The sequence below is a fragment of the Mugil cephalus genome, chromosome 14 (genome assembly GCF_022458985.1).
Source record: "Mugil cephalus isolate CIBA_MC_2020 chromosome 14, CIBA_Mcephalus_1.1, whole genome shotgun sequence".
Taxonomy (NCBI): domain Eukaryota; kingdom Metazoa; phylum Chordata; class Actinopteri; order Mugiliformes; family Mugilidae; genus Mugil; species Mugil cephalus.
Window position 1 is genome coordinate 2112911 of NC_061783.1, and position 18659 is coordinate 2131569.

At 42.7% G+C, this 18659-nt stretch overlaps 1 protein-coding gene across 1 annotated transcript; it reads left to right on the forward strand.

Annotated features, from left to right (window-relative positions):
• The first annotated feature begins 14984 nt into the window (after nt 1–14984).
• irx1b (iroquois homeobox 1b) lies at nt 14985–18659 on the forward strand. The gene is made up of 5 exons (XM_047604168.1): nt 14985–15534; nt 16207–16449; nt 16944–17745; nt 17936–17996; nt 18592–18659. The coding sequence occupies exons 1-5, from the start codon at nt 15298–15300 to the stop codon at nt 18638–18640; spliced, it is 1392 nt and encodes a 463-aa protein (XP_047460124.1). The 5' UTR covers nt 14985–15297; the 3' UTR covers nt 18641–18659.

The following is an 18659-nucleotide window of genomic DNA, read 5'->3' on the forward strand; positions in this document are numbered from 1 at the left end:
ATGGAGATATCTGTAAAAACATATCTCTGACTGTTTTCCAATATGCTGGTACAGTCAGTCCCACAACAGCTCATCACCATTTTTTCAAATTAATTTTACAATTTAGATGGTATTACAGCATGTAATTCAAACTAATGCTGCTGATCTAAAACTAAGCTCAACCGACTTTTTGCTACTCGACGGCCGCTTGCTGTGACAGCACGTGCCTTCGTATCGCTTTTATAGACGTACTGTTCTTAAACAGACAGGAAGGTGTGCATTGATTTTTCTTGAAGTGGCATTCTCACAGATTCATCAGTCTGTCACCAAATCAGGTGACAAACAATGAGGAGGTTTAGTTTATTACCTGCTGATGAAATGATATGAAAGTCTTTGCATTCATTCTGGGTGTCTGTGGAGACATTCCCAGCCCAAAACAAAAGCCACTCACACTTAATCTGTGATCCATCACTGCTGCAGTTACGTCCCTGCAAGTCAACAGGCACCTTCAGCCGACTGACAGCATCACTCAGGTGAGGCTGTTTGGACCTACGCTGGACCCACACCTGCGTTTGCAACTTGTACCTACAGGGGCCACCAAAATAAACAGAACAAAGACCATTGAGCTTCCCACTTTAGAGCAGTGGACTTAATAAGAGTGGTCAAAACTTATATTTGGACTTAAATTTGATTGCAGTTCTTTCGAAGCTCCGAGCTCGTTTATGTGATTTTGTGTTGAACATTTCTTCTTTTGTCAAGCAGCGATACGTCTGATTACATCACTGTAAAGACAATTTGTATTGTTATTGATGCTGTATAATTTAAACTGAACATATCATCTCCAGAGCACACCACTTCACAGACCTTCTTATGGTGCATAACTTTATATTGGCTGGTAAGAATCCACCTGTTTCCCCTTTTACTGAAGCCATTTATGAAATAAAATAAGGTGGTGCAGATTTTCTTTGCCTTGCATAATCGTACTGTATTTCTTTGGGTTTGGACAGTTGGTTGGGCAGAACTGAAGACGTCATATTAGGCATCTTTTATTTGCTCTGACATTTCAAAAGACTAAAAAAAAACGAAAGTGGCAGCTTTCCTGTTGTGTTGCCAGTTGTGCAGTAACTTCTAATCAAATACAATAAGTTGTGTAGAACTCTATTTTTAACTTTATAAAATATGGGATGCCATTTCAAAGATGTAATCTATAAAAATATATAAAAACAGCATTTCACGCTTGACATTACCATTATTGTTGTGTCTTTGGACATGACACACCTGATATACACACTTAGATATTAAAAAACACAAAATGCCACATTTGCTTAATATGTTATTTTTTTCATAACTTATATCACACATTGCCTCTCTCTGCCCTTCTCTCACCTCTTCTCCAGCACCAGGTGTAGTATACTGTATTCTCATTTACATTCCTGAAACTGCCACTCAGACACTCATACAGAAAAATTGTTGCTGTATGTGCCAATTTTTCGGGACTCGGAGCATTCAGTCCTCTCCGCTTGACACTCCGAGTTGCTCAGGTTTCAATGCTCAAACAGGAGGAGAAAAAAAAATCCCTCCGTGTCTCCTCTCTCTTATTCTCTGGCTCACTCTGACAGTAGGTGTTGCATACTAATGTAGTGTGTGTCTCAGGGGGCCGAGATGAGGAAGTCCTCTCCCATTACTCAGTGCCCACCAGCTGGGCCGGGGCAAGGGCTACAGCAGTCAGACAGATGGTACTGTCACCCCCTGCTCACACACACACACATAATGGTGTAACAGTGAGGAGGAAGTCATTAGCTGGGAAAACCACAAGATTCCTTATTGAATGGGGGGAAAGAAGAGAGGTGAGGATGATATAAAAAGAGAGAGAGAGGTTTCATCCTAAACTCAGTTCTGCTGAGGAAATCTGTCATGGTTGAAGTAATTGCCCTCGTCTTGCGTGAATGAAGTGATCTGTCATCAGCTACTGCATTACTGCCTTAAGAATTGCTCTGGCACACACACACATATACACACAGTCAGGAAGCCGTGACCCTCCTGAACGCTCCGACTAAGACGCAGGCAGCTGTGACATCTTGAATAAACTGCCCTTCGAAAAATTTCTTTTGGGGTGGGGGGGTGGGGGGAATAAATGGAGCACACACTCTCTCCTTCTCCTCCGTCATTCATAATGAATCTTTTGTCTGCACAGAGAATGAGCTGCGGAGGGGAACGTGGCTGATTCTGGCTGTGTTTTATCAGTAAGGGTAGACCTGAGTCTCACTGGGTCAACATCCTCCGGTCTTATATTGTAGCTCACAGGACCTGGCTGATGCACTGTGTTGAATGAGAAAGCAAAAAGGGAGGAGGGGGAGGTATAATTGCACTTTAACTACCGCTATTGGACCAATATTTGTCCAGGGGGTGAAAGCAGGCATTAGTCACATTGATTAGAGTCATTATTGGAGCGTCTGCTAGTTTTTGAGCTGAATGGCTGCACACAATTCAATTCAATTCAATTCAGTTTTATTTATATAGCTATATATATATACACCTTTTAACAGGAAGAAACCTTGAGCAGAACTCAGCAGAAGGTAGAAACAGAGAAGATAGAGAGAGAAGAAGAGCAGGGGAAACAAGATAAAACAAACTTCTGTCATAGATGCATACATCAAGCTGAAGGAAACACGTAGGATCTAATAATATAACATATAGCTGATGATCTGTGGGACAGTTTGTGAGTATAACAGGAATCTTGGGCAGGTTGGTGAATTGTTCATCTAGGTAGGAGTGGACAACTGGAGGAGGCTATGACGACTGGGGCAGATGTAGTTTATGGAGCTCCACAGGTCTGATACACAGCACTCCAGACCATGAAGACTGGGCTGGTTGATGAGGCCACGGCAGCAGATGTAGCTTAGAACTCCACAGGTCAGATATTCAGCACTCCAGACCAGAGACCCTCACAAGAAGATGGAGGGGGAGGGGAGGGACGAATGTTCAACACTACTCAATAAAAAAATGTCAACTAAGAACATGAAATTGTTTGTGTGTGTGTGTGTGTGTGCGTGTGTGTGTGTGTGTGTGTGTGTGTGTGTGTATAAATACAAACATACCTATAGATATTACAAAGGCTAATTTAATTACTATTTTATTTCTTTGTGTGCTAATATTTGTATATAACATCACATCAGATTTACTTATCATTTGTGGGGTTTATTACGATGCCATCGCCTCTCGTGGAGTACTTTTGAAAGCTCTTTGATATTTTTTTCTCTTCTTTGGGGAAATAAGAGAGCATTTCCACTGGTCTTCTTCCCACGGATCAAAATGATTTCCTTCGAAATTTCTTGGCGGTTATTTTATCTTCATCTCCTTTAAGAGGAGGACATTACAAAGGCACTTCTTACCAAGAGAGCATCAGAGGAAACGCTTTTCTGAAGGCTAATGGAAATATTTAGCGTTTCAAATAGGGAGGTACGTTTTATTTTCATTGCAGCGTAGAATCTGTAACTGCTCAGTTGGCAGGGACCAAAGTGGCTAACCCTTTCAGACTCCTCTCATCCAGAGAATCTGTGAATCATCATTTCCTTTGCCAATAGGTGCCAATATTTAGCGTCAGTGCAGATGCAGTAATGAGGTGGAAATGCAGCCTACATTGGCAGCATTGTGTCATACATACAGAAGAAGGTGCCAAGATGTGCCTACCTTATGTCTGACAGTGCTGTTTGATGCTGTGAAGTCAACCTGTGGTGTATGCTGACACATTAACACACATTAGCGTGGAAATATGATCACTGAGACTGTACCTGTCCATTTGCTTTTTTTAAAAGAAAACAGTGGGTGTGGAGGAATTTCTATGTCATATGCAGTTGGTATGTGGTGCCCTGATAGGAGTGGGGCATGCAACACATGTTTGAGACCAGGTTTTGTGCCCTACTAAGGGCATTTTGTTTTAACTACACCTTAAAGCAGGGGTGTCAAACATAGGGCCCGAGGGCAAAAACTTGCCCAGCAGAGGTTCCAATCTGACCCTGCGGGATGAATGAATGAATGAATGAATGAATGAATGAATGAATGAAAGAGATAAGCTGTTACTTTTGAATAAAACTAATCACTATTACTAATTTTTCCACTAGCAAGAATCACTTTAGTAAACGTTGTGGGCGTAACACGACACTGAGACCCAGAACTAAACAGCAGACTTTCAGATTGTTCGCAAAATGTTTTGTTAATGGACTTATATACTTGTTCTGCTTTGCGCAGGGGGGAATGTTGGAGTTTTTGTATTTGTAAGTTATTATGTTACCATGTGGCCTCCCTGAATTAAAATCACTTTGATACCCTTGCCTTAAAGGAACAGTACCGATTTGGGGGGGAATGTCCTTATGTGTCTTGTTGCCAAAAGTTGAAACTGATGCCACTTCGTGTTGTTCTCTTCAACGGGATTCACAGCTCAGTTAGCTTAGCATAGTATGTAGACAGTTAAAAAAGGTAAATAAATCAATAGAAATATCTACTACTATGTCAAAGAATGTAAGTCAATTTACTCAAAAGACTATTCACTATACAGATTCGAGGTATCACTTTCTACTTGTATCACATTTCTGTGATGGCATTTCCTACCATTTTCTATAGTAGTTTTTACATACTAAAATAAATAAAGTATTGCAGTCTTCTTGTCTGATGCCAGCTGGGATAGGCTCCAGAAACCCCACGACCCTAGTGCAGGATTAAGTGGTACGGAAGATGAGATGAGATATTGCACTCTTATGTAGAATTGTAACTAATGCAGGCATAACAATGGTATCATAACATATTACATAATAGCACAAAACTCTCAAGGGATTATGATATTTCACTTTAACACCTTTTTACACTTTTATTTGTAACTGTGTTTACAGTGTGGAATTAGTAATTTGACTTTAAACAAAGGCTGTAAATATTTAAATAATAGAGTTGATTTTAATCTTCTCATCTGAAGAATGGAAAGTATATTAAAAAATCACAAACTATTGCTTTAACCTCAGTTTTCCTTTCATATTGTCTTAGTAAGGCCACACCATGCAACAGTTGGCGAGCGTGAATAGAGTAGGAGGAGGAGGAGGAGGAGGAGGAGGAGGATGCCATTTTAAAAACAATATCATTGGACATACTCCCAGGTTTTGCACGAACCAGCAGCATCAGGCAAAATCCTAAACTTTAAAATAAGATGTGGTGCAATGAAATGCAATGCAGGATAATTAACGTTCACTTTCCATTGACACTGTCAGACAGGTGTTGATTATGCAAATTTTTATCTAGATTTTGTTCTAAGTTGCATTTTGTATAGTATAGTAAGTGTTACTATCTCCACCCCCTGTACATACAGTGCCTTAAGTTGCTGATGCACCCCCTCATGCACACACAGAGACTCACCACCTCCTCTGTCACCTCCACACATGCACACTCACACAAACAGACGGTCAAATAGACATACAGTCTGTCATATTTGCGGCTGGTAAACAAGCGCTGAGAGGCTGTTAAAGCCGGCAAGCTGAGCAAACCAGAGACAACGGTGCGCTTAATGAACTGGGCTGCCTCCCAGCACAACATCTCATCATCACTTGGACTTAAACAAACCACTCAGCTGCTAATTGGCCGAGCTGCATGGAGCCGCTGTGAGGAATGTATGCTCCCCACCTCCTCTGTTGCTTCTCAAAGGCTTGACAGACAGCAGCAAGACAGACTCTCTGTTATTGAGTCTTTGCACAGATATGTGACAGTCTGGCCTTGTGTTGTGTACATCTCCACAGTCGCTGTCTTGTGCTTCATTTATTTTTCCACTTTAATTGGCAGTCGTGTTTCTTTCCTTTTTTTATTTCTATTTTTTTTTTTTTACTTTCTCTCCAATAATGTTATATTTGAGGCCACAACTTGAACTACACTTCCCAGAGCGCACCTATTAATCAAACACTGCACGTGTGAGTGTCAGGTGTGCTGCTCCAATTCATAACTCTACCCGGTTCTTCTTTTCTGTTGATTCTGTACAAACAAGTAATGCTCATCACTTTGTGTGAGCCAGAGGATTTTGCCCAGGAAAGCTCTACCAGACACCAGGTGTTTAGATTAGCAAATGCAAAGATTCACAAATTGGGTATAAGCTGAATTATATTATTTGCAAACAGACATTTATTTATATGAAATGTTGCAGATTATTCCTTCATTCTTGCCTGTGTTTGCCGTCACTCTTGCTTGCAGCTGTATTATTTGAGTTTCCCCACAGGGATCATTAATATCACCCGATATAACATTTCCATTTTCAATAGTAATAGTAATATTTCCATTTTCTTCTTTTTTGTCATCTGTTTTCACGCTACTTTTTGGAAATATGCATGCGTCCATACTGTTGTGTGTGAATGATCCAATGACTTGCATGGGCAAGAACTAACAGTTTCCACTTCTGCTTCAAGATTCTTTCACTAAATACATCATATTTTGAAGCTATTAGTTTCTCCTCTGGGTCAGCAGGGTGGAGATGCTTTGGGCAAGTGTAGGGTTTAGGAGGAAGTTGATAAAGCTTAGGAACGGGAAGCACACCCTGCAGCACATCTTTCCAGTTAGCTCAAGTTCATGTGTCTGTTTGCTTTACGGTACCTTGGGTTTATCCAGGGAGTGTGCACATATTTGTGACAAGGAAATGAATGCTGTGAACACTGAGGAGGGATTTCAACACTAATAAAAGTAGATGAAGAGAGCCAACAAAGATGGCTAGTGTATGGCTAGTGTATTTTAGCTTGTTACAGCTGAGCTAAGCTTAATGCACGGTTTATACTTTTACATCAATTTGACTCCATAGCTACAGCGCCAGCCCAGACCTTACACAGACCCTAATGCTGTAGCCTGACGTGCACCTCCCAAGAAACGCATCATACTGCAAGAGCTGTGATTGGTCTGCTAGGTAATTTTCATGTTTTCGCTTTAGTCTTTCCAGCTGCTTCTCCATCTCCACAGTTTTCAAATTGATGAGCAAAACGTGAGCAGATGTCAGGGGAGGTTTAACTGAAGATGGGAAATGGAAAAAACTGAAGAAAAACGAGTGGATACCAAGACAAATTCAACAAAGATGCCAGAGACACGTTTTTGAGCAAGTTGGTCACTATAAATAATATTGATCCATTTGACCTGGGGGCAAATAGCTGGAGCTCTGACACAGAACTGCTGCCTCCAACTGCTTCCCTGGACATCACAAACTATCTGGTTTATAGAACAAGTGCTTCTACCTTTAAGGACTTTAGAAATTATAAATCCCTTGAAGCTCATGGACACTTTTCCAATGGCATGGGTGCAGGAACTGTTCTCGTTTCGACTGGAGGTGAAAACACGCAAAACCACTAACACAGCACCAGAGTGCAGAGGAAAGAAAAAGAAAACAAGTTTGTGCTGTCTGTATCATAAACCAGAGAGCAAGGGCTACAAAAGTGGATGCTGATCATCATTATGTAATTATACCGTAATGATCACGGCATAATTTTCAGTTTGCACTCCTGTCATACAGTTTGTTGTTATCTTACTTTCAGTTGATTTCTATACCTTTAAACTATATTTTTTTAGTTTCCTCCACGTCTCTAGCAGCTAGCTAACAACATCAACATCAACTTTTTTATCATTTTAATTACTATTGCATCCTTTCACGCTTCACCCTGTTGTTCATCCACAAAAGTGGCCCTAATGACCCAAAATGCACTGCAGCTTGGCCAGTGTAACATCACCTGTCAAAGACTGATTGTAAACTTGCTAAATCCTGAAGATGTGGCAGTTTGGTGCAGAGATCTGGGGTTTGCTAAGCTTCATTAACCCATTTTTAGAACTTTGAGTGAGGACTGAGAGTGTGTTTCAAAATATTGGCTCATGTGGCTCTGTATGTGAAATGCTGCTTGAGCTACACAGCCATCTTGTAATTAATATCTGTGATTGGAAAATGCTGCAGTAAGACATTATATAAGGCAGAAGCTTCAATTTCAGCCACATGAAACAAAACCCCAGTCATTCACCATCTCCATCCTCACTAGCAGTTAATAGCCGATTAAGCCCTGTTGCAGACAGTGGACCATTGGGAGCCAATTGATCTGACCTTTGACTCTCTCACTCTGATGGAAGAGGCGGCTGGGGGTCAGGCCTGTAAGGGATACCCTCTTTATCCTTCCCCCAGAACGGCAGCTCAAAGCTGGGGGAGCCACCCAGCCAGGGTCCTATGGTCTCTGGGGCCCCACCACCAGCATCACATTCACATGGTCAATATGAGCCAAAGAGCAAACACCTTTGTGGCCCTGTGATGCTTTGACCTGAACTGATTATCTTTGATTTTCCCAAGGGAAGTCTCCTTTTGCTTTCAGTGGACTCTTCAGTGGAATGAACAGAGAGCAAATATTGCATATGGAAATACACTTAAACAATATCTGTCACTTTTGAGTTGATCCCAAGTCTCTGTCACTTCTTAAATGAGGACTGAACTGCTCCTTCTCTCACTCGACGACTTGCAGGGGATTTTCACTTGAGAGGACTGTGTAATGCCACTTCCCTTTGAGGTATTCATTGAAGTCAGCACTATTGCATTAAGCTTACTGGTCTTCCTAAGGGCACCTTTTCATCACAACCCACACACACAGCCATGCACACACACCCCTTCCCTCACACTCCGCCTTTTAAGTCGAGGTATTGTCTTTAACAGCATTATAACGGTATCATTCCGCTCCCACTGTGAACAACAAAGACAAGAAACGCCAAATCCTAGAACACAGCGATCCTATGTGTGTGTGTGTGTGTGTGTGTGTGTGTGTGTGTGTGTGTGTTCTTTAAAGCAATGCTAATGGGCACTAAGAAGCATTAAAGTGACCCCTACTGTAACAAAAGAGTTAATAATCCGTTTAGAAAACAATCAGATCGCTGGCCATAAGAAAAGCCCCCCTGCTAAGTCTTTCTGTAAAGAGGAGGAGGAGGGAATTCACCTTTTTTTCAGTCAGCAATCTTGTTGGACATCGCTTGTTTTCATGGCTCTCTCTATGGGGAATGATGGAACTGTATTTAACGGGCAGTCCTCGGTCTCATGCGGGCAAATAAGCAGACAACGCGGTTGAGTTTGACAACCATTTTGAGGGATTCAAAAGCGACCCTGCTCGTCGGAGGTCAGGGTTTGTTATCAGCCGCATCCACTGTAAATGAGCCCCACTGGACTTCTTAAGGAGCTGTTAACAAACAAATGCTGGCTCGCCCGTTAATTACTAATGATAGGCTCTTTGTCGCGGGTTTCCCCTCTGGGTGAAAATGTTCAGCCAACAGGCAAGCAGCTGTCAGGTCACTGATATAATGGTAATATACGCCATTTAGAAGTTATATCTCCAATGCTGGATGTGAAGTATCACTGTAACAAAAAAAAAAAAAAAAAAAGAGTTACAGAGTGACAAAATTAGTTGAATCCCAGTGTGAGAGATCATTTGTGAGAGACCATTTGAGTGGGTAACTGCATGTGTTACCTCAGGCTGGTAGGCTTATCTGCTATGCATCAGAGTGATCCATCTGTTTTAACATCAGGTCAGAGCTGAATCTATCACTGCTTATCTTTGCTGTCAAGTAGGTGCGGACAGGTTTTTCTTTATCTCCCTGCTCCGTGTCCTTCCTCTCCTCTACCCTCCCCACAATCTCTTGCATCCTGGAAACTGATTACAAAGACCATTTATTTAGCCAAAATAATAATAAGAATGCCGAAATGCAGCAATGAGGAAAGATCATTTTGCTTCTCTGTGACACATAGTAGCGCTCGTCAAGTGTCATTTTCTTGGTTTGACTTATTTTGCTTGGCTTTTCAGGAAATGAACATTTGTTTTGTGGGAAAACAACACCACAAATGAGCAGAATTCTTGAGATCTCAGAGTTAATGAATATTCATATGTTACAGGTCTGTATGTGAACAAAGCGTTGGGCAAGTTCAGATATATTGCTTTGTTACTTTACTTTTTCAGTCCAACTCGACCAAATCAGTCATTAAACAACAGCCAAATTAAACACAAACAAGAAAACAAAGAATGAAATATACACTCAACGGCCACATTATTAGGTACACCTTGCTAGTAAAAGGTTGAACCCCTTTTTGCCTTCAGAACTGCTTAATTCTTGGTGTCATACTTTCAACAAGGTTTTGGTCCATATTGACATGATACCATCACGCAGTTGCTGCAGATTTCAATAGTGTTCTATTGGGTTGAGATCTGCTGACTGTAGAGGCCATTACAGTACAGTGAACTCATGGCTCTTAGCCCAAAGTGTGCCAAGAAAATATCCCCCACACCATTACACCACCACCACCTCCAGTAGCCTGAACCATTGATACAAGGCAGGATGGATCCATGCTTTCATGTTGTTTACGCCAAATTTTGACGCTACCATCTGAATGTTACAGCTGAAATCAAAACTTGTCAGACCAGGTAACGTTTTTACAATCTTCTATTGTCCAATTTTGGTGAGCCTGTGTGAACTGTAGTCTCAGTTTCCTGTTCTTAGCTAACAGTAGTGGCATCTGGTGTGGTCTTCTGCTGCTGTAGCCCATCTTCTTCAAGGTTGGACGTGTTGTGCATTCAGAGACGGTATTCTACATTCCTTGGTTGTAACAAGTGGTTATTTGAGTTACCCTTGCCTTTCTATCATCTCCAACCAGTCTGTCCATTCTCCTCTGACCTCTCACATCAACATGGCATTTTCATCCACACAACTGCTGCTCACTGGATATTTTCTCTTTTCCGGACCATTCTCTGAAACCCTAGAGATGGTTGTATGTGAAAATCCCAGCAGATCAGCAGTTTCTGAAATACTCAGACCAGCCCGTCCGGCACCAACAACTACACCACATTAAATCCCCTTTCATCCCCATTCTGATGCTTGGTTTGATAACCTCTACATGCCTAAATGCACTGAATTGCAGTCATGTGATTTTTTTTTTCTAATAAACAGCTGCCTTATGAAAATACTTCAGATGTCCTGTCTTCAAGCTTTGGAAAATCACACAATTGCCAAGATGGTATTAAACTAGGTACTATACCAGTCTGATTGAGTGTTTCACTGTTTCCCCCAACACACACAGTTGTGTGTAGTGAAATATTGCTATGGTAACAACGCACCACTACCATGACTAACACTTTCAAAGGGAAGACAGTGCAAAGGTTGATTTTTCTTTAGGCAGCATTTCAGCTGTAACTATTAACAGTTTAATTATATCATGAAACATTGTGACCAGTTTGGATTCTCAATTTTAAAAATACACCCTGTACCTTCAAGCTCAAATTCAGATTTCAGACGCTTCATCATCATCAGTCACCAAAGATCAATGTTTTTGATCAAAAAATCTATTTTTTTTTTTTTTTTTATTCCAGTAGACATTTTTGGACCAGAGGAAGTTTTTGGGGGGAATTCCCATACTTCAGGAACTGGGAACGACGGGATAAAGAGATTCCTTTTGCAGCTACTACTTCAGGTTATTGTATACAAATTTCTTGCAAGAACAGAATCCTTACATGATGACATTGTACGGTGAGTAGCCAAACACATAAATGCAGCACTGGCAACCGCTATTTAAAAAAGGTGTTAACACTGTCAAAAGTTGAAAAATGGAACGGAGAGACATGGACCAACAATGAAATCCAGGCTTTATCAATCTTATATGCAATGGTATTCTAATGGTGGTAGTGGTGGTTCAAATGCAAACCACAAAAACCATCCCCTGAAGGCATGGAGTTCTCAGGGAAGCTCTCTCATTCAGTACGTTTACATGCCTTAATCAGACTTTAACTGGATAACTTAAGTGCATGTAAACACGTTACTCCGATTAAAATCGTTCTCCTTATCCAATTTAGACACCCAGATAATTTTCTCCGTCATTTATACGCTCAATTGGACTTTTAACTGGATAATGTGTGTGCACATGCTTCACAACTGCTGCGTTGGCATATGACTCCAGAACAAAAACATCTAAGAAGAAGAAAGTAAACAGAGCCGGTAGAAGAACCACCTGAGGGACAGCGCCATCTTATCTGCATCATAAGTAGCACGTACATCACGTACAAGATTTAAAAAGTACTATTATCCATCTTGTTATTGTTTGAAATGCTGGTATGCTGCATGAACAACTCTTGTTTATTACATGACGTATTAAGTGAACCGGAAAGGGGGTCGTATTATTAATATGGTAACCCACTGACAAAACACATATCACCACCTAGTGTGGAGGAGGAGGACATGTTTCCGTCAGTTATCTCCGTTGCATATAAACTGGGACGCGGACCGCATTCAGAAAGTTGAATTTTGAGCACAGCTGCATGTAAACGCATCGACTCTCAGTTTTCCTCAGGGTCCCCAGAACGGCTTGGTCCGGGGCGCATGTAGTACGACTTTTTGGGGATTCGCTCAGACTTCCAGTGATCAGATAACAGTGATCAGCAAACCTAGTGAATTATGTGCTGAATAGGGACTGATTAAATAAATCTGACAACAACTATGGAGTTGCTGTAGAGGGAGGAGCCCTTTTCTTCTGTTTTAAGACTAACCCCCATCCTCAACTTTCAGCTAAGCTAATATGTTTTCCAGTTCTGAAAGTCTATCAGACCTCCATCAAAAATCTGAGCATACAAGTGTAATGCTACCGCCCCACACTTTATAACGGTATGATAGTGGTAGTGTGTTAACAAATTCTTACTATAGTACCATGGAATGCCAAACAAGTCTGTAGTAAATGGTATTACATTACAGATATAATTTCTCCTTTGTTGAAGGATAGCTGATACAAAAGAAATCATCTTCGTGATGTTTTGGCAGAGTCTTCCTTTACCTCACTCCAAATTACCCAGGAGGAAATGGCCAGTGTGAGTGGATTGTGGGACTTTATTCGAATGTTTCCTGCACTAAGTTATTCCTTTGTCTGGGCCGAGCTAATAGTAGGGAATGGGATTCAAATAGAGTCAAGCTGCCTCCTGAGATCCCTCAATCCACCGTCGCCATAAAAAAGAGGTCTGAGGCCAGTCTAAATATTTGGTAGTCTTAGCAGGTTCATGTTAAAAGACACACACACACACGCACGGCACACACAAACACACGCGGTGAATGCACAAGCAGGCCGAGGCTGTGAAGTTGAATGGCATTGCTCAAAGCCTTCCTCCCCCTATCCCTGCCTCTTTCTCTCTCTAAACCGCCAAACCATTCTCCCCCTTTCTCCAGCTCAGAGGAATTCATTAACTGCCTCTCCACAGAGACACTATGGAAATCAGGCAGCTACAAAGGCAGAGAGGGAGAGGGAGAGAGGGAGGGAGAGAGGGAGAGGAAAGGGAGGGAGGGGTGGCGATGGTGGTGAATGGCGCTATATTATCCTATTAGATGGTGGATATGTCTCGTTTCCCTCCCCTGTCATGAGAAAAACATTAATTTTAAGTGAGAAACGAGACAGAGGGAGGGAGAGAGTGGCAGAGAGAGAGAGGGAGAGGGACGGAGAGAGAGAGGGAGAGGGGGAAATGGTGAGGGTCTTTAACATTGCTCTTTTATCGAGCTGAAATGGAGAGTCCCCTGGCTCCATTTACCTTGGCAATGAGGATAGAGCCGCTCTCCATGAATGCCATTTAAAATGCCATGGAGATTAAGCATCCTCTCTCCTCTCCTCTCTCTCTCTCTATTTCTCACACACACACATGCACCCGCAGTAGTGACGGCGGCGGCGGCGGCGGCAGCGGGACTCGTCATAATATGTGTTTAGGAAAACAGCTTTGAGATTCATGAGTAAAGCCCTCTAGGTGCTAGCGCCGAGGAGGGAAGAGAACGAAGAAAGAGACAGAGAGGACCATCACTTAGCCAGAGTGGGCTTTAAGCTCTGTAATTAAATCATTAGACCCCCTCCCTCCTCCCTCCTCTCTCTCTCTCTCTCCCTCTCTCTCCCTCTCTCGCTCTCTCTCTCAGCTCAGCCAAGCTCATCAGGGGCTCAGAGTGTGAAATGATGAATCTGTATTTATGGGGTTGGAGTAATTACACAGCTAACCTCTGAGGAACCCAGGAGGGCCACAGGGCCACCGAGCAGGGTGCACGGTGCTCAACCTCATTAGCACTGCCCAAGTGTGTGTGACAGAGTGTGTGAGAGGGCGTGTGTGCGTTCAAAGGAGCAGATTGAAGCACAGTTTTGATAGTGGAGCCTGTCAATGGGGAAACATCAATCTTGATCCATTTCTGCAGTCTCCCACATTAAAAAAAAAAAAATGATTTCAGAATTTCTTGCATTAGCATGGACCTCTCCAAACTCTAGTGACTGACACCCAAGGCCCAGCAGAGGTACAGTAGAGCCATTCTTCCCTGCAAACATCTGTCATTTTCCACTCCACGGCTCCCTCCACATCTCTGACATCTCTCTGTTATCGTCCTCCATCTCTGTCATTACCTCCAGGCCGGTGCTTTATCTGCGCCCTGAAAAATATGCTCCACTGACTTCCGTCGATAATCGCGGACATTCTTCGCGGATTTGGCCAACCCTATCGATGCCTCTCGGCCCATCTGCCGGCCAGGAATGTCCCGGCATTCCCTGCGAATCAGCTGTCAAATCATGGAAGAAGACTAACAGGCAAATATATTCCTAGAGTATGCATTATTATTATTATTATTATTATTATTATTATTATTATTAGCATCATCATCATCATTACTACTACTAAAGTATCATACTATTACTAATTTTATGAGCATAATAATTGGTTGTTAAATAGCATCATGCTGACCACATTACTCAACAGCACTGCGCGCGCACACACACAAGTTTTGTTTTCTGTAGGAACAGTAAAGACTAAATCTCTCTCCCTCTCTCTGTCCCTCTCTTTATCTCTCTCTCTCTCTCTCTCTCTCACACACACACACACACACACACACAAACACACACACACACATAGACGACCTGGGCTAACCAATGCACTAATCGCCTGCCCCGGGCATAGGAGGAGCTTGGTGCTTAAGTAGGCTGCCAATCAGTCAGTCAGCTCCACATCCAGAAGCTCCCGCGGCCAGACTCACGCATCACTCCGCACTCGAGGTGCCAACTGCGGCTCTGACACAACTCGGCAGAAGAGGAAGTGGAGAAGCTTGACACTTTATATAAAAAAAAGAGAGAGAGAGAGAAAGAAAAAAGGGGGCTCGCTGTGATTTTGACAGCCTCTTCATCCTCTTCTTCGTCTTCTTTTGGGGATTCCTACTTTTTTATTTTTATTTATTTATTTTTTTAAAGCTGCATCCTTCTTGTTGTTGTGTGACTTTGGGGGGACGTTTACTTGCACGCGTTATCCGGACATGTCTTTCCCTCAGCTGGGGTACCCCCAGTTCCTCAGCGCCTCCCATGAGGTGTACAGCACCGAGCGGCCGGCCTCTGCCCGGGAAGGAGGCGCCGAAGGCGGCGTGAGCTCGTCTGCGACCGCCGCGGCCGTCGGCTCTATGCTGGGAATGTACGGGAGCCCATGGGCTGCTCACAACTACAGTGCCTTTCTGCCGTACAGCGGAGCCACAGACCTCGCCCTCATCTCCCAGATGGTGAGCGCTGATGATTGTTTTAAGACGGAAGCCGCTCAGGTGTTGGTGTTATGAGTACTTACTGCTTTTGATAGGCTGAGCTGTTTCCTCTGCTCCAGCGCGCAATCAACAAATCACTCATAGTGATGGATATGTCTGAAAACACACATGATTTGGGGAATATTTTATATTAAATTATCCAGTGTCAGTTAACATCTAAGTATTGAAATCGTGTTTATTTTAAATTTCGCAGAACGCATTCAATCGAGTTTTATTTTCGTTTTTTTTTCTTTCTGTAATTAATTGAAATCTTGGCGAAATAATTTAGACTGTTGTAGATTTCACCTGCTGTGTACACTTTTCTCGAAAGAAACAACTCATTTATTAAGTTTCAAGTTGGTAAATCATTTATAAATTAGAAAAACACAATTTCAAAATACACATTTGCTTTTAAAACGAAATTTAAACAAACGGAAATAATTATTAAAGCTTAAAAATGTGTCCATGTCTAATTCCTGATTTTCTGAATAGAATTTTATCTATGTTGAAACTTTCTAAAAACTTTTTTTTTATTATTGCAGAAATATGCATTTAGATGCTGATGCCTAAATGTCTAAATTTGAAAAGGAAATAAGTTTCAAGATAAATCGCTCAACAAGTTGTCAACAACCTCTTTCTCTTGTCATATCCCAGGGCTCTCAGTACGAGCTGAAGGACAGCCCGGGGTCTCACCCGGCTCCCCTGTCCGTCCACACCGCTCAAGGCTTCTACCCATACGGCCAGTACCCGTACGGAGACCCGTCCAGGGCCAAAACCGCTACCAGGGAGACCACGAGCACCCTGAAGGCCTGGCTGCAGGAGCACCAGAAGAACCCGTATCCCACCAAAGGAGAGAAGATCATGCTCGCCATCATTACGAGGATGACGCTCACACAGGTGTGTGGCTTATTTCTAAAAATGAGCGCATCTCTCCGAATTAAAGGCCCAAATGTGGGGGCATTTCACCAGTCCATTCAAGTGCGTCTAAAAAGTACTTTTTGGCGGGCATCAGCCTCCAAGCATCAGAATAATAACTGATAATAAATTAGTTACATTATTAATGGGTTGTTTTTAAATGTTATTTTTTAATTACACCATAAAAGAGCACTGTTTAGTTACACCTGTTACATTATTATAAACCAGGTGAGTGATTTATTCGTGAATTAAGGTCCACTCAGAATAAAAAGTCTCCGTAAAGATTTATCCCAAACCTTAATTAATGCGAATAACTAATTATTGAAAATGAAAGATTAACACCGATTATTTTGATTGTTTAATATTTTTCTATCCACAACTTCCGCAACTTATCTTAAAATCAAACGATTTGATTAATGATGAATAAAAAAATATATATATATATGTTAATATGTTTCTTTGTATTTTTTGTTTAGGTGTCAACGTGGTTCGCAAACGCCCGCAGACGCCTCAAAAAGGAAAACAAGGTAACTTGGGGCCGAAGCGCCGAGGACCGAGACGGCCGCATCTTCAGCAGCGACAACGAGGACGAGCCGGGCAAGAACGGCAGCGACGACGAGGAGGAAGACGAGGAAATTGATTTGGAAACTGTCGATATCGAGAGGCCAGATGAGCAGCGAGCAGGGGAAACGGGCTCCGGGAAGGGAGACGGGGATGGAGAGGCAGATCTATCAGTCAGAGAGCAGGCCTCGGAGTCCAAGAGCTCGGAGAGCAGCAGGACGCTTTCTGTGGAGGCCCTCAGAGGAGTAGAGCCTGGCGTTTCTCTCATTAAATCGCCTGGTGGCGGCAAACTCGCAGTGGATCATTCACCCAGCAGACAGGAGTGCCAGAGACCGCCGCAGAGCAAACCCAAAATCTGGTCTCTGGCTGAGACCGCCACGGCCCCGGACAGCTCTCACAAATCTGCCTCAGCGGCCCATGCGCACCACGCGGCTTTGGCCTCCGCCGGACACCCAGCCTTACTCCCGGGACATGGAATATATACATGCCAGATTGGCAAGCTGCACAACTGGGCCAACGCGGCTTTTCTCAATGCCAACTCTCTTTTGAACATGAGGTCGCTGCTCGGAGGGGCGCCGGCCGGACACCTGCCTCTCCACGGCGCGGTGCCGGCTGCGCGTCATGACTCACGGCCGGCGGCGGCTGGCACAGGAACATCGGGCACGGAGGACGACAGTGATGTAGAGTCGTCGGGGAGCTTCAGTCCAAAAAGAGATGGTATGGACCGCGTGTCAGTATCTGCAGTTAATCTTCTCTGAGAGTTTACTTTGACTCAAGTAGAAAAGAGCCAATCAAAACAATTATTCACAGGACAGTTAACGTTTCATTAAAAAGTAATAATAATAATAATTAAGTTAATTCCAGTGAATAAATATTGACGTATTTGGCCTCGTTTTCCTTTTTATAGATGAAGAGAGCGACCACAGGACTGATTCCCTGAAGTCTCCGTTTCAGCTGATCACTGACAGGTAACCCGGCACATTTGAAATCAATTTGGCATTATGACACTATCAGCCTCAATTTCTTTCCACATGTCATCTGTTAAATGAACCTTAAAGCAGAGGTAAACACTGTTACACCTGACTGCGCAGAAGGCAGACCCTCCGCACATAAATCATGCGATTGAGTCCCCACTTTAACGCCTCGTCAGGCAGCAGTCTAATATATCCTCCCCACCCCCGCGTCCTCCCCCCAACAATGAGTTATCGCCACCTATGTCATTTAAATAATCTGCCACCATTTATTCACGCCCCTTCAGTGAATGAAGCTAATGTATGTCAAAGAAAGCGCTGATAGCAACATCATGAATGAGGTGGAGCGTGAAAAGACATAAAACAATTCACCTGCAGTGATTTTCTAATTTGCATAAACGGACTTTAACATTGTTTTGTGTCAAATACTTTCAAGGTGTTAAAATGGGTTTATTAGTTTTTGTTTTCAGTTAACACAAAAACATTTAACATTTCATTAAATAGTTGCATTTCAGTTTCAAAATGAAGGTAATAAATTACATATGCAGTTGAACCGTCCACCTCTGACCCTTGTTTTCTTTTCGTTCCTCAGACCTCACCATGGGACAGCACCACAGCGCGTTCTGGCAACAACATTATGAGAAGACAAGGGGGGAAAAA